Source organism: Schistocerca cancellata, chromosome 3, assembly GCF_023864275.1.
Source record: "Schistocerca cancellata isolate TAMUIC-IGC-003103 chromosome 3, iqSchCanc2.1, whole genome shotgun sequence".
NCBI classification, from domain to species: domain Eukaryota; kingdom Metazoa; phylum Arthropoda; class Insecta; order Orthoptera; family Acrididae; genus Schistocerca; species Schistocerca cancellata.
Window position 1 is genome coordinate 857988796 of NC_064628.1, and position 16090 is coordinate 858004885.

The window sequence follows — 16090 nt, forward strand, 5'->3', positions numbered from 1 at the left end:
GCATAACTATCGTCTGTCATACACTGAAAAATCATCATTCTTTCATACCTTAGAACTGCTGTGTTTAGTCCCTATTAGTGCTGAGTTATTTTTACATTCCATAATTTAATATTTTTTTACACGAAAAAAAAACAAAAACAAAAAAATAACATTTTAGTACACACATCATACACAAAATATGTAAATAAATAATACACTTTTCTTGACTAGCTAGTTTGGCTGAAGGGGAAACTAAGGACTGTACAGTACACTAAAATCTGCAGCAGCACAAAATGGCACTCTAACAAAATCACATACGGCTAAGGGTATGCTCAATCTGAAGCAGGTTCTGTCTTAGTCTGTATCCTTGGTTTCCTTTCAGCTAACTTAACTCTGTTAGCTGTAGGGAGCCGCTTACCTCCAAACTACAGCGCATCGTGGAACTGACGCATAAAGATCATAGCCACAAGTAAAAAAAAATAATAATAAAAAAACACCCTGGATACTGCTAGTTTAGATTTGTAGACACACTCTAAACAATTTAGCCACAAGTATGAAAATATGTCGCAAAACATATGTCCCTAGCCCCCTGAACCAATTTCAGTATGTCAACTGACTACTTCGAATAATAAGAGCACAACTTTCATCACTTTGAAAACACGCAGTTTCATGTTGTGACATGTGAGATGAGTGCGTAGAAATTTGCCTGTAATCGCATTATAATAGCAACACGCACAAGGTTCCTGTCAGCTGCTTTATGTTCTCTAAAGCCGTTTTTATTTTTGTGCTTTGTTGGTAATATGAAATTTCTCCGAGGCCGTATATATGATCTCTTCATTATATGTTAATCTGATCGAACTCTGGTTTTGGTCGTATAATATTTTGCTCTATAAATTTAATGTATATGTTATGTAGCCTTAAGCTGTATGTGGACTCAGTATTATTCATTTGTTTGTTGCTATGCTAAGTGTTGCATTTTATTTGTAAATGTTAGCGTACACGGTAATATGGAAGTGTAGCACGTGAAATAACTTAAAATAAAAAAGCGTGACATTTTAAATTTAGTAATAAAATAAGATGCTGATTTTGATATTTCAGGGACGGAATTGACGGATATCAGAAACCGCTCATGTATCAATTGCATGTCATGCATTGGTATACCTATAGGATTGGTGTCCGCCTGCTTCTGTGTTCAGATGTTCCCCAGCTGGAAGCACTCCTTGCTTTTTGCAGTACTGTGCTGCCTTATATTACTACTCTTCTGCAGGTAAGATGATGGGCATATACGAAGGCCTGCTGATAGGGGATTTCAAATTTAATAATACGAGTAAGTTGAAAACGTAAGTACTGTCAGACTTACTTGTTGTTGCAGAAGTATCAACCAATATGAAATATCGATGCCTCTTCCTTTGTGCATGTAATAAATGGTACTTCCTCTTCTGTAACCCTTTTTTGTGGACAATGTATAGAGGTGCATCTCTCAAGGAACGTCGAGCACCCTTTTTCATGCTGATGTCGGTGGCCAGGTGTTGTGGCGTGACATCGAAATCGTTGACGAGCCGTTATCATTTATGACCGCCGAAATGTCGCCGACGTGCACATCTTTCCCAATGGGGTTTCACACGCTATAGTATCCGGAGACATACTGAAACCGGTTCCGTCTTGTCTTGACTTGTCCTACTTCGCAGTAAGTCTTGTAATTTATTTCTTGGGGTTTTCGTGGTTCTTTTTGTAGTATGCCGCCGGGTGCAACGATCTGGATGCGTCACTGCGACCAAAAAAATCCTGCTATTGTTTTACTTTGTAACGACAATGCTATTTTGCAAATAATTCTGATCATTTTTGGCATTAGCAAGATATACAACCTGGCCCCAAGCAACATAGTTCATTGTTATTGAAACCTGGTTGGTAGGTACTCAGAGAGCGCACAGGATAAGGTTATGATTGTGGATGGGGCTGTAAACAGTTACTGTGAGTTGCACAATCAAACACACAACTTTATTTTTCTAAGAACCACTTGTTTACACATTGTTTTAAAAGATCACAATTAGACAATACGGCTGAAGGCCTAGTTAAAGAAAACTTGAGATGCTTTCTGGGCTGAAGGCCCAACACCACACCAAAAACAAGAATGGTTCAAGACCTGGCATAGAAATCAAAAGCAATTAAAAATAGATGGTAAAAATTTAAAACAAACATGCAATTGAAAACAACTAGCGGCTGAAGGCCTACACTACACATCTGAAGGACAACTATAATTAAAACACACCAATAAACATTTTTTCTAACCAATCTTTTTAAAGTTACAACAGAATGGCCAAAAGCCTAATTAAAGAAATATTAACTTATTGCACGCCTGAAGGCCACAAATAAATTTGAAACAACTGCTGAAGGCCTGAAAAACAAGTCAGACAAACAATTTAAAATAAAACCATTCCTTCTTATAAAAAATTTTTCCTTTGAAGAATACACACAGCTGAAGGCCTTATAAAAGGGGTTCACGTAAATCCTCGGCTGAAGGCCAAACATAACACGTTGAACGACTAATGGCTTAGGGCGTGGATTACAAACAATATCAGATAGAACAAATTTTCAAGAAAAACAATTTTTTAAAAAATAAAATCAATATTCAAAATTTTAATTTAACGCGGCTGAAGGCCTTTACGTAAAATTAAAAAAAAAACTGAATTAATACATGGGCAAAGGCCTCGTTCAATACTTCAGACTAAAATGAAAATCACAATCTAAAACAAACAGAACAAGTGGTGCTCAGAAGTGTTCCAAGTATCAGCCTGAGAAGGTAGCTCAAATGTAAGATGAGATGAGAGAGACAACCAAGAGTTGAAGTTAGATAATCGGATGGCCATCCAAACTAGAGATGGCCCAAGGGCCAACCAACAAGTTAAACAATTCTCTTCCGTCCGACCAACAGCAGAACGATGGAAAATATCGGCTGAGGAGTAGGATATGAACAGCACTACAACTTCAGAAATAGACGTCTAAAAACAGTCAAGGGAACAAAATATGAACCAAACAACTTAAAAGGCTATCGAACTACATGCCTGCTGGACAACATCAACACGAAGAGAAAAGGCACACTGCCGGAAAACTATGTAAGCTACCAGGGCAGGTAAGTGGGGCGTTAATGGCCACAGGGCAGAAAATACCGCTGGTGCACTTCACTGGCAAGTAACAGTCAATCTAATAATTAATCACAATATACGAAGACGGCTGCAAGATTTCGCTGACTCCAACACATCGTACATTGCTGCTAGCCCAAATGGCCCTGGGAGCAACAACCCAAAAATGAACGAAGAGATGTCACAATAGCTGAGGTTTCATTACAGGTTAACTGATCACTCAACTTCAGCGTCCAGGTACAGTGTCCAATGAAAATTGTCGCTCTCGCAGCTAGCAAAATCAAACAACCTAAGGACATCACACACATCCATGCCCGAGGCAGGATTCGAACCTGCGACCGTAGCAGTCCTTCGGTTCCGGACTGCAGCGCCTAGAACCGCACGCAGCTAGCACCTCACGATCCGACAGTGCATGCACGTCGCCAGCTGTCCCAGCCTGCCCTTGCGCCGCGGGACATCCTCGCTGCTCCGTCCCAACCGTCTGACTGCCTGCAGCATGCAGACAGCATTAAAATAGCTGCTCAGTCAAAACAATACAAGCCACACACGGTTCCACGAAAAACTTCCACAAACAACTCGAACAATACTAAAACCAGTGAGTGAGAGAACCCAGAAGCGGTCGGCGACCAAATACACGTCGTCCAATGAGACAACCCACCGAACGACCAACCAAGGTTGTCCGCACTCAATTCATGTGTGTCAGCAATGGTCGAGCGAGACATGGCTGTCTCGACCTCACTGCTGCTCCGTCCCAACTCAACTCCCCATAAACGATGACCCAGAAATACACTCCTGGAAATGGAAAAAAGAACACATTGACACCGGTGTGTCAGACCCACCATACTTGCTCCGGACACTGCGAGAGGGCTGTACAAGCAATGATCACACGCACGGCACTGCGGACACACCAGGAACCGCGGTGTTGGCCATCGAATGGCGTTAGCTGCGCAGCATTTGTGCACCGCCGCCGTCAGTGTCAGCCAGTTTGCCGTGGCATACGGAGCTCCATCGCAGTCTTTAACACTGGTAGCATGCCGCGACAGAGTGGACGTGAACCGTATGTGCAGTTGTCGGACTTTGAGCGAGGGCGTATAGTGGGCAAGCGGGAGGCCGGGTGGACGTACCGCCGAATTGCTCAACACGTGGGGCGTGAGGTCTCCACAGTACATCGATGTTGTCGCCAGTGGTCGGCGGAAGGTGCACGTGCCCGTCGACCTGGGACCGGACCGCAGCGACGCACGGATGCACGCCAAGACCGTAGGATCTTACGCAGTGCCGTAGGGGACCGCACCGTCACTTCCCAGCAAATTAGGGACACTGTTGCTCCTGGGGTATCGGCGAGGACCATTCGCAACCGTCTCCATGAAGCTGGGCTACTGTCCCGCACACCGTTAGGCCGTCTTCCGCTCACGCCCCAACATCATGCAGCCCGCCTCCAGTGGTGTCGCGACAGGCGTGAATGGAGGGACGAATGGAGACGTGTCGTCTTCAGCGATGAGAGTCGCTTCTGCCTTGGTGCCAATGATGGTCGTATGCGTGTTTGGCGCCGTGCAGGTGAGCGCCACAATCAGGACTGCATACGACCGAGGCACACAGGGCCAACACCCGGCATCATGGTGTGGGGAGCGATCTCCTACACTGGCCGTACACCACTGGTGATCGTCGAGGGGACACTGAATAGTGCACGGTACATCCAAACCGTCATCGAACCCATCGTTCTACCATTCCTAGACCGGCAAGGGAACTTGCTGTTCCAACAGGACAATGCACGTCCGCATGTATCCCGTGCCACCCAACGTGCTCTAGAAGGTGTAAGTCAACTACCCTGGCCAGCAAGATCTCCGGATCTATCCCCCATTGAGCATGTTTGGGACTGGATGAAGCGTCGTCTCACGCGGTCTGCACGTCCAGCACGAACGCTGGTCCAACTGAGGCGCCAGGTGGAAATGGCATGGCAAGCCGTTCCACAGGACTACATCCAGCATCTCTACGATCGTCTCCATGGGAGAATAGCAGCCTGCATTGCTGCGAAAGGTGGATATACACTGTACTAGTGCCGACATTGTGCATGCTCTGTTGCCTGTGTCTATGTGCCTGTGGTTCTTTCAGTGTGATCATGTGATGTATCTGACCCCAGGAATGTGTCAATAAAGTTTCCCCTTCCTGGGACAATGAATTCACGGTGTTCTTATTTCAATTTCCAGGAGTGTACTAGCAGCCGCTCCAAAGATAGAACGACAGTGCTCTTATCGATAAGCGCTGCTGCTGCCACTCACGGGCAGGCAAGCCAGCAACTTAGTGACGCCAGTAAATCGAACAAGAAACGGGACGGCAGTACCGCAAAGACAAGATGTCAGGTAATAAACGGCACGAACAATTGTGTATTGTTTTAATATTCTTAATATGGAGTGTGTGTGCTAAGCAATCAATGCACCATTTATTCACACGCCATACAACGGACTGCGTCGATTATTTAAGATGGCCTGCATTACGTTTCAGTTAAATAATTTTATGATGTTAAACCTCCTAGTCTTTTCTAACATACAAGGACCAGAAATATGATTTAATTAGTTGTCAAGAAAAGTTATGGCTAGCTAACGTAAAATATTACCGTAGATTTTATTATCTGCTTCGTACTGAACTTAGTAAACATACAGCTGTCGCTATGAATATCTTTGTGGTTCGTATCGAAATGTTCACACTAAAAATTCTGATTACACTCATTTTTTAAACTTTTCGGCCTATTTAGTAGAAAGTTACTTCTGAATGAATTCTCATCAATGATCGGTAATTTCCAAGAATAAATGAATATCGAAGTCGCGGGGTCCAAACGATACATACCGAATTTGCGATCTTAAATCAATCATGCGTCTCTAATGGCGGGCGTTGTGGGTATGTTTACGGTGGTCGCTACAGCAACGACAAAAGAAGAGCGTTACAAAAATACTTCTAATTGCAAAGGAGATGACTTACCTTACTCATCGTCGGTGTTGTAATCATGTGAAAGTCCATTATGGTGGTCTGGATGGATAATTTGGAAGAGTCGAACCAAGTATTCTTCCTGATACTCGTTCGTTTTCCGCACTGTCCGCAGTGAAACTGTAAACGGTATTTCAGCATCGAAACTGTGCTTACGAAGTTTTACACACTTCGAACCACCACAGTCTACTTAGTCCCTTCTTTTCTCGTCCAGTGGTACTCCATATTTGCTACAAAAAGTCGAACAATTTTCTTCGCTGGATTAACATGGAATTAGTTTTTTCCATGTGAGAGACTCCGCCGAAGAAACGTCAAGAACACGAGACATTCAACTCACAAACGACATAGATCGTCTGGGATTCCCTAGTAACTCAAAAATAATTCATGTAGGTATGTAATTTAGAGCAACTACGGGAACGACGGATAACAGATAAAAATGACGATCACAAATAATTATCATAATGCCCATCACAAGAGTCGCACGGTGGATTTACGATCGCATGTTCGATATGTATCGTTTGGACCCCGCGACATCGATAGGCAATCATTCAGTTAATTAATATTTCTCTCCGCCCATAGATGCAACTTTGTGAAGTAATCATTTCGCAAGATGAAATTATTGCCGACTTGACAAAGGGATATCTTTGGTTAAAGAACATACAATGTTTAAAATAAATTTTGTTGTATTTTCAATATTATCTTTACACAGAACGGATATATAAAACTTTTACTGAAATCTCAATCAAAATGCCTGAAATCAAATAAATAACCATATATTAGCAACAAGAGCGAGCAAACAGTAAAGTATGCGAGAAAAAGAAGTGAGCTAATAATGTCGCGTAGTAGCCTATATAGACCGCATCAAATTACAACATTTCATTTTTTCATTCCTTTACTTACTACTCTTACAGACTACATTGTATTTAAATACTATTGAACTTAAATATTTAATTTTATTACTAGAAAATAATAAAGGCAGATTAAAATACGTTACCTACAGCTGGCGAAAATACGAGAGTGGTTTCAATATTACTGGACATTAATATCGGGGTGTTCCACTGAACGTCTTTGTTGCAGCCTGAACTGTGTTGTGAACACTTTAAATAAGGTGTTTAAATGTCTGTGAAGGTATGGCAGCCCATTCTTCCTCAAGGACCGAAAGCAGTGAAAGTAGTAATGTAGCACACAGGTGTCTGCAGCGAAGTTGACTTTCTAAGTCATCCGAAAGGTGTTCTATTGGGTTCAGCTAGGGCTCAAAGAGAGCCCAGTCAATATCAGGAATGTTATTGTCTATAAACCAAGTTTACGTATCAGGTGGTCCAATCCTCAGAATGCATTGTTGTTGTTGTGGTCTTCAGTCCAGAGACTGGTTCGATGCAGCTCTCCATGCTACTCTATCCTGTGCAAGCGTCTTCATCTCCCAGTACCTACTGCAACTTACATCCTTCTGAATCTGCTTAGTGTATTCATCTCTTGGTCTCTCCCTACGATTTTTACCCTCCACGCTGCCCTCCAATACTAAATTGGTGATGCCTTGATGCCTAAGAATATGCCCTACCAACCGATACCTTCTTCTAGTCAAGTTGCGCCACAAATTTCTCTTCTCTCGAATTCTATTCAATACCTATTCATTAGTTATGTGATCTACTCATCTAATCTTCAGCATTATTCTGTAAAACCACATTTCGAAAGCTACTGTTCTCTTCATGTCTAAACTATTTATCGTCCACGTTTCACTTCCATACATGGCAACACTCCATACAAATACTTTCAGAAACGACTTCCTGACAATTAAATCTATACTCGATGTTAACAAATTTCTCTTCTTCAGAAACGCTTTCCTTGCCATTGCCAGTTTACATTTTATATCCTTTCTACTTCGACCATCATCAGTTATTTTGCTCCCCAAATAGCAAAACTGCTTTACTACTTTAAGTGTCTCTTTTACTAATCTAATTGCCTCAGCATCAATTCGGCTACATTCCATTATTCTCGTTTTGCTTCTGTTGATGATCATCTTATATCCTCCTTTGAAGACACTGTCCATTCCGTTCAACGGCTCTTCCAAACCCTTTGCTGTCTCTGACAGAATTACAATGTCATCGGTGAACCTCAAAGTTTTTATTTCTTCTCCATAGATTTCATTCCTACTCCGAATTTTTCTTTTGTTTCCTTTAGTGCTTGCTCAATACACAGTTTGAATAACGTCGGGGATGGGCTACAACCCTGTCTTACTACCTTCCGAACCACTGCTTCCATTTCATGCCCCTCGACTCTTATAACTGCCATCTGGTTCCTGTACAAATTGTAAATAGCCTTTCGCTCCCTGTATTTTACCCCTGCCACCTTCAGAATTTGAAAGAGAGTATTCTAGTCAACATTGTCAATAGCTTTCTCTAAGTCTACAAATGCTAGAAACGTTGGTTTGCCTTACCTTAATCTGTTTCCTAAGATAAGTCGTAGGGTCAGTATTGCCTCATGTGTGCCAACATTTCTACAGAATCCAAACTGATCTTCCCCAAGGTCGGCTTCTACCAGTTTTTCCATTCTTCTGTAAAGAATTCGTGTTAGTATTTTGCTGCCGTGGCTTATTAAACTGGTAGTTCGGTAATTTTCACATCTGGCAACACCTGCTTTCCATGGGATTGGAATTATTATATTCTTCTTGAAGTCTGAGGGTATTTCGCCTGTCTCATCTATCTTGCTCACCAGATGGTAGAGTTTTGTCAGGGCTGGCTCTTCCAAGGCAATCAGTAGTTGTAATGGGATGCTGTCTACTCCCGGGGCCTTGTTTCGACTTAGGTCTTTCAGTGCTCTGTCAAACTCCTCACGCAGTATCATATCTCCCATTTCATCTTCATCTACATTCTCTTCCATTTCCATAATACTGTCCTCAAGAACATCGCTCTTGTATAGACCGTCTACATACTCCTTCCACCTTTCTGCTTTCCCTTGTTTGCTTAGAACTGTGTTTCCATCTGAACTCTTGATCATCGTGCAAGTGGTTCTCTTTTCTCCAAAGGTGTCTTTAATTTTCCTGTAGTCAGTATCTATCTTACCCCTAGTGAAATACGCCTCTACATCCTGACATTTGTCCTCTAGCCATCCCTGCTTAGCCATTTTGCACTTCCTGTCGATCTCATTTTTGAGACGTTTGTATTCCTTTTTGCCTGCTTCATTTACTGCATTTTTGTATATCCTCCTTTCATCATTTAAATTCAGTATCTCTTCTGTTAGCGAAGGATTTCTATTACCCCTCGTCTTTTTACCTACTTGATCCTCTGCTGTCTTCACTATTTCATCTCTCAAATCTACCCAGTCTTCTTATACGGTATTTTTCCCCCCATTCTCTTCAGTCGTTCCATTATGCTCTCCCACAAACTCTGTATAACCTCTGGTTTAGCCAGTTTATCCAGGTCCCATCTCCTTAAATTCCCACGTTTTTGCAGTTTCTTTAGTTTTAATCTACAGTTCATAACCAATAGATTGTGGTCAGAGTCCACATCTGCCCCTGGAAATGTCTTACAATTTAAATCCTGGTTCCTAAATCTCTGTCTGACCATTATATAATCTATCTGAAACCTGTCAGTGTCTCCAGGCTTCTTCCATGTATACAGCCTTCTTTTACGATTCTTGACCCAAGTGTTAGCTACGATTAAGCTTATGCTCTGTGCAAAATTCTACCAGGCGGTATCCTCTTTCATTCCTTACCCCCATCCCCTATTCACCTACTACATTTCCTTCCTTTGGAAGTACAAAAGCTAACAAAATAGGATCATCGATCTGTTTTGTAACACCTCTGTTTTGTAGCACCTTTCATATCTGGCCTGTTGGCAGCTGTTCGGAAGTCACGAGTGATTCCTTCTGCTCACTTCATGCGTTGTTTTACAGCCACCATCAGCAATGCTTGGCAGTCCTTCTCCGTCAGTATATGAGGTCTGACTCGATTTGGTTTAGCTGTAGTTGTTGCTTCAGGTCTCCAATTCAGAATCGCATTACTGACAGCCGTCTGGAGCAACTTTATGTAAGTTGAAATGTCCCTGATGGGTTCCTCACTCAGGTGGCATCCAATGGCTAGTTTATGTTCGACGTCACTGAGCTCTCCTGATTGATACATTCTGCTGTTAGGTCTGCTGTTTCTCTGTCAACTGGACTGTACTCTCCACCTCAGTTCAGCCGGGCGGTGTGGCCGAACGGTTCTAGGCGCTTCAGTCAGGAACCGCGCGACCGCTACGGTCGCAGGTTCGAATCCTTCCTCAGGAATGGATGTGTGTGATGTCCTGAGGTTAGTTGGTTTAAGTAGTTCTAAGTTCTAGGGGACTGATGACCTCAGATGTTCCCATAGGGCTCAGAGCCATTTGAACCATCCACCTCAGTTCTTCATGGCGAGTCCAGCTCTTGTGGTATCTAGTCGTCAATTTGCGTTACATGGGTGCGTCCTGATATCATTGAACAGACAGTGTATATTGAAACCTCCCTTCAGATCAAAAGGACGTGCCAGACTAGGGCTCTAACCCAGAATTTGGGGCTAGAACTTCTCAGCAGTATAGAAGAAACATTGAACATAATCTAGCTGTACAGTCATTACAAGTTTAGGTTCACTCTAATTCATGACGTTATGGACTGTAATCATACAAATATTCCAGCCACGAGATTCACATCACTGGCATGGTTCACTCGTAGTTTCGTCATTCTTCTGATTCCGAATATCAGACTCCTAAATATTCTGAAAAATTAAATTCTCAGCTTCCTGGAAACTTCCACTGCAGAATGTGGTACAGTTGTCCGTACTAGCAAGACTTCAGAGTGATCTGACTTGGATTCAAATTTTGGTAAATTATTTTGGAATGCCGGAGACTTTCTTAATCAATGTATAACACATAACAGCGCTGGAAGCAAAATACGTTGCGGTTTTTACAATAGAACTGGCTTTTGCGTCATATTAAGGCTTTACTTTTCGAAAGTTTAAATGCATTATTGCATAAGGACTTGTTTTATCCCCCCTGGCTTTCGTGTGTTGCAGATAAAGTACGTTTAAAGTACACTCATGCTCATAAATTAAGGATAATTGCAGAATGTGGTGCCACACAACGTGACACTACACAAAACTGGCATTGATAGCATAGGCACTTAGGGAAGACACACGACACAGATCTGTAAGTCCACGGTATTGGTGATAAGTTGAGAAAACCCGTCCCGAAACACATGTGCTACAAAACGCCACTGTTTCTTGCGCATGTACCCCGACATCAGTATGGGATATGATTAGCATGCACACGTACACAGGCCGCACAACGGGTTAGCATACTCTGGATCAGGTGGTCGAGCAGCTGCTGGGGTACAGCCCCATTCTTACACCAGTGCCTGTCGGAGCTCCTGAAGTGTCGTAGGGGTTTGAAGACGTGCAGCGATACGTCGACCGAGAGCATCTCAGACGTGCTCGATGGGGTTCAGGTCTGGAGGACAGGCAGGCCACTCCGTTCGCCTGATATCTTCTGTTTCAGAGTACTCCTTCACGATGGCAGCTCGGTGGGGCTGTGCATTATAATCCATCAGGGGGAAGGTGGGACCCACTGCACGCCTGAAAAGGTAGACATACTGGTGCAAAATGACGCCCGATAGACCTGACCTGTTACAGTTCCTCTGTCAAAGAAATGCAAGGGTGTATGTGCATCAGTCCATAATTCCATCCCACACCATCAAACCACGACCTCCATACAGGCCCGTTTCAAGGACATTAAGGGGTTGATATCTGGTTCCTGGTTCATGTAAGGTGAAAACCCGGCGATAATCACTGTTCAGACTATACCTGGACTCGTCCGTGAACATAACCTGGGACCATTGTCCCAATGACCATGTACTGTGTTCTTGACACCGGGCTTTATGGGCTCTCCTGTGACCAGGGCTCAGTGGAATGCACCTTGCAGATCTCCAGGAGAATAAACCATGTCTGTTCAGTCGTCTGTAGACTGTGTGTCTGGAGACAACTGTTCCAGTGTCTGCGGTAAGGTCCCGAGCAAGGCCACCTGCAGTACTCCGTGACCGTCTGCGGGCACTGATGGTGAGATATCGGTCTTCTTGTGGTGTTGTACACTGTGGACGTCCCATACTGAAGCCCCCGGACACGTTTCCTGTCTGTTGGAATAGTTGCCATAATCTTGAGATCACACTTTGTGGCAAACAGAGGGCCCGTGTTACGACCTGCTGTGTTTGACCAGCCTCCAGTCGCCCTACTATTCTACCCCTCATAACGTCATCAATACGTATTCTTTGAGCCGTTTTCTGCACACAGTCACCATTAGCACGTCTGAAAACGTCTGCACTCTTACTCGCTGCACCGTACTCTGGCATGCACCAGCACACCTCTGCTTATGTGGAGTGCTGCCAGCGTCACCGGCGACTACCGCAGGTCAAATGCACCGCATGGTCATACCCCGAGGTGATTTAAACCCGCAAACCGCCCACCAGAGCGTTGTTTCACCATGTATGAGCATTATCCTTAATTTATGAGCATGACTGTACTTATACTTTGTATGTTATTTTTCTTGACGTATATATCTGCTCCAGTTGTACTTGACAACTCTTTTATTTGGTTCTAAGCTGAGGAACAATATATTACGTGCAACCTATTGAAAGAAAACCCGAACCGAGTTTTGAAAACAGTATCCGACGTCATACAGCTGAAATGCCACGCAACCTCCACGACCTTCAGTCTTCCCTCCTACCACTGCTATTAGTTCCGTTGGCGGCCACTCTCCCAGGAGTCGCATTGCCTGCTGGCCGGTCGTGCTGGGCTTCCACAGTATGCGCCGGACTGGGCACTTATGGTGGTAACCTACTTTTGAGGTTCACAAATTGGTATTCTATGGCTTATATTGCCTTCACGTTCACTTCTTAAGCCCATACCATATGTGTTGTCGTTCACTGTTGGTTCATAGGTTACGTTACTGTGGCACTGTGTTATTATTTCCTGTTCCATTCATATCATGTTTCAGTTTGGGTCCGTTTACCCAGTGTGGTACTGGTTGACTGAGAGAACTTTCTCACGCCTCACCTGCGCGGGTTCTCGCATGCTACTTGATATTTCCTGATTTTGTTACATGACTACTGCGACTTTCTCGTATGCAGTCAAGGTGTAACTTGATTTGCATATTTGTATGGGTTCCTTTAATATTAATTAACTTGATGAAGGCTGCCTCTTAGTTTTCCTTGTTCCTTTTTTGTAGCGCCTTGCAAGCTCCCTACGACTGGTATTTAGATCGTAAATGTCGTTAATTCTCCCTGTCTGTGGCAGGCTGAGTAGGAAGTTTGCTTAATTTTACCAGCAGGGATTACTTTTATTCATTTTTATATAAGCCTGCTGTGGGGAAGGATCTTATGCACACTTTTTCTCTCTCGGCAGCGTAACCCTCCCTGACCATTCTGCCCGCTTTAGAATTGATGTTTAGGCCCATCATAGTTCAGAATACAATCTTATCGATTGAATTTGAAGTCGCAACGGATAACGCAATTGTAATTTAGGCGATGGTCAGAGAAAACTACATCCTGCACGAATCTAGTCTTGTGCCAATAATTTTAGTAAAGGGGTGGCGTCACTGACATGATTCTCTTTTCTTAGGTATGGTTTAAATGAGCAAGCCTAGAACGGAAATTACTTCGAAAAAGAAAGTTCATTTTATTTTAACCAACATTAGACAAATTTACGAAGTTACTTCTTAACGATCTTCTGAATACACATTTCACTAATTCTGCTTTGAATTTTCATTTAACTATGGACAGAGATTGTTTAACTATGCACATAGATTATTTCTCCTTTCAATTACAAGTCGTGTTGCCTTTGATTTGCATCGTCCTGTGGGAGGAAGGAAAATCTTGGAGAGCACGTGGTCACTACTACTATGCTGATACATGCACGTGCACTAAGTTATCACTGAAATGCAAATATCGTATCTATTTCTCTATGCAGATTTTCTATGTACAGTGGCTGGCACCGAGCAGGACTCGTGGCTGTTATCTCCAGCGCAAAGTGCTTGAATGCGAAACGATTCGTCTTAGAAAAGCTACACTCGTCACTAAATTTTAAATAAGTAGTTAAACATCGACACACGCTAGCATAAATGTTCATCAATCGAAAAAACTGGCTACAACTCCCTCTATTAGCTTTCTCGGCGGTTGCAGTTTGAAACTATGCACCACGTGGCGGGTCGTAACGCAAATCTCGAACGGAAAAGATTATTCTTATATCGGATAAATTGAACAAAAATTAATAAATGGTTCTTAATTAATCAATCGCGAAAAAGCCTCTGATAAATAAATTGTTAACATTAAACATATTTAAACATTCAAATACCTTTGTCCTGATTTCGACGCAGCGTTCTGAAGGAACGTCTGGTCGCTTACCTGTCTCCCAAAAAACTCCTCGTAACCGTTGCGCGGCACTTTCTCCCGAGCAGCGCGAGATGGTGGGGGAGGCCCATGACCAACCTCTGGTAAGAAAACGTTTTTTTAAGACTTTGCACCTCTGGTCTAACCACCCTGTTCCTGCTCTTTGCCTTCCACTGACTGTGTTAAAGTTGGTGCAAGATTCTGAGACCCACTACATCTCTGGTTTGTCTGCTACCACACTCAAAATATTCACGCCTGACCCCGTACTCTAAGAAGAGGTGAGGAAACGTAAGTAGGGACACAGGACGTGCATATTGTAATGAGAATAAAAGACTTTGATCCATAATCGTTTCTACATGGATGTTATTTGGGGCTGAGATTATTTCACTGTTTATTAATTATGTAAAGTAATTGAATTCACGCTGATAATGTTTATTAGCTGATAGCAACATAACACTGATTTTAACAATGTAACGAAACCTATTGTGGCGTTACAGCCTGAAGATGGAATTTGTATCCTGAAAGCTGGGTCTTGTCAATTATTTCATCCAAATAAACGATTCGTCAAGTGCAAATAGAGCGGATTTATTAGTCATGGAATTAGCCACAGTTGTGAATATCACGCAAAGAGTATATTGTGTTTGTATGTTATGCCTGTACTTATCAGAACGGAATTCCAGTACCTTGCAGTGCTAGATTCAAGCTGCCACCAAATAGTGGTGTTAACCACCTCCGAAACTGGACTATACAGAGATCGATAAGCCCATACACAACTCAGAACAATAACAAAACCCACAAAAGTTTTAGGTAGTCGTGTCATCGGCTCACGTAGGTGTGATAAGCTCACTGGACAAAAAAGTTGTCACCCCTGTGCGCACGCGCAGTAGGATCCTTAAGTCTTTACAGATGGCGCAGCGATCGAGTCATGCGCTGAACTGTGCGCTAACTACCTCAACGTGAGCTCAGCCAAATAACATCCTGTGGGACATTTATGTTTCTAGCGGACATTGGACATAAATGCGAATGAAAGTAAGGACGTGACAGAGTGGCAAAAAAGGGCACTCGTGTTCCGCTGCGAACTGTTGACGTGACTAGAGGGAGAAGTTTAGTATATGTGGCGATGAAACACGACATACGAACTGTGACCGGAAAAATATCTGGACTGAAGGGACCGGAGACGCGAATCACGGCTTGTGAATCAAAACCGCTTCCCAATCCGACAGGAATCGCTGCAGTCAGTGAATAAATGTCCTCCCGCACCTGTTAGCGAGAGAACATAGCAACGGGAATTGCATACAATGGACATTTGGAGTCCGCCACACAACCACACGAAGGCGACATTACAAATGTTATGTATTTACAACAAAAAAAGTTCAAAGGATTTGAGGAATATGTGACTGGTTTTATGAACACCGTCCCCACTTCTGACTATATTACTTCTCGACTGACGTGCAACATCATCCGACTTGAATGCCACAGTATATGTGTGGGATAGGTTGGAACAGTGGTAGAGCGCATCTCTGCAGTTTATTGGAACTGCGTCCTGAGATCCACGGCGAGTGACTTAAGTCGGCTGTGACGTACCTGCACAAACTTGTGGACACGTA

The 16090-nt window shown here is 43.2% G+C and overlaps 1 protein-coding gene across 1 annotated transcript in view; it reads left to right on the forward strand.

Annotated features, from left to right (window-relative positions):
• The window catches only part of LOC126176614 (solute carrier family 22 member 7-like), a 234329-nt gene that overhangs the window by 139023 nt on the left and 79216 nt on the right, over positions 1-16090 (forward strand). Inside the window, exon 5 of the mRNA XM_049923774.1 lies at positions 1078-1246. Within this exon, the coding sequence (XP_049779731.1) occupies positions 1078-1246 (169 nt within the window). The remainder of the gene's footprint in view (positions 1-1077; positions 1247-16090) is intronic.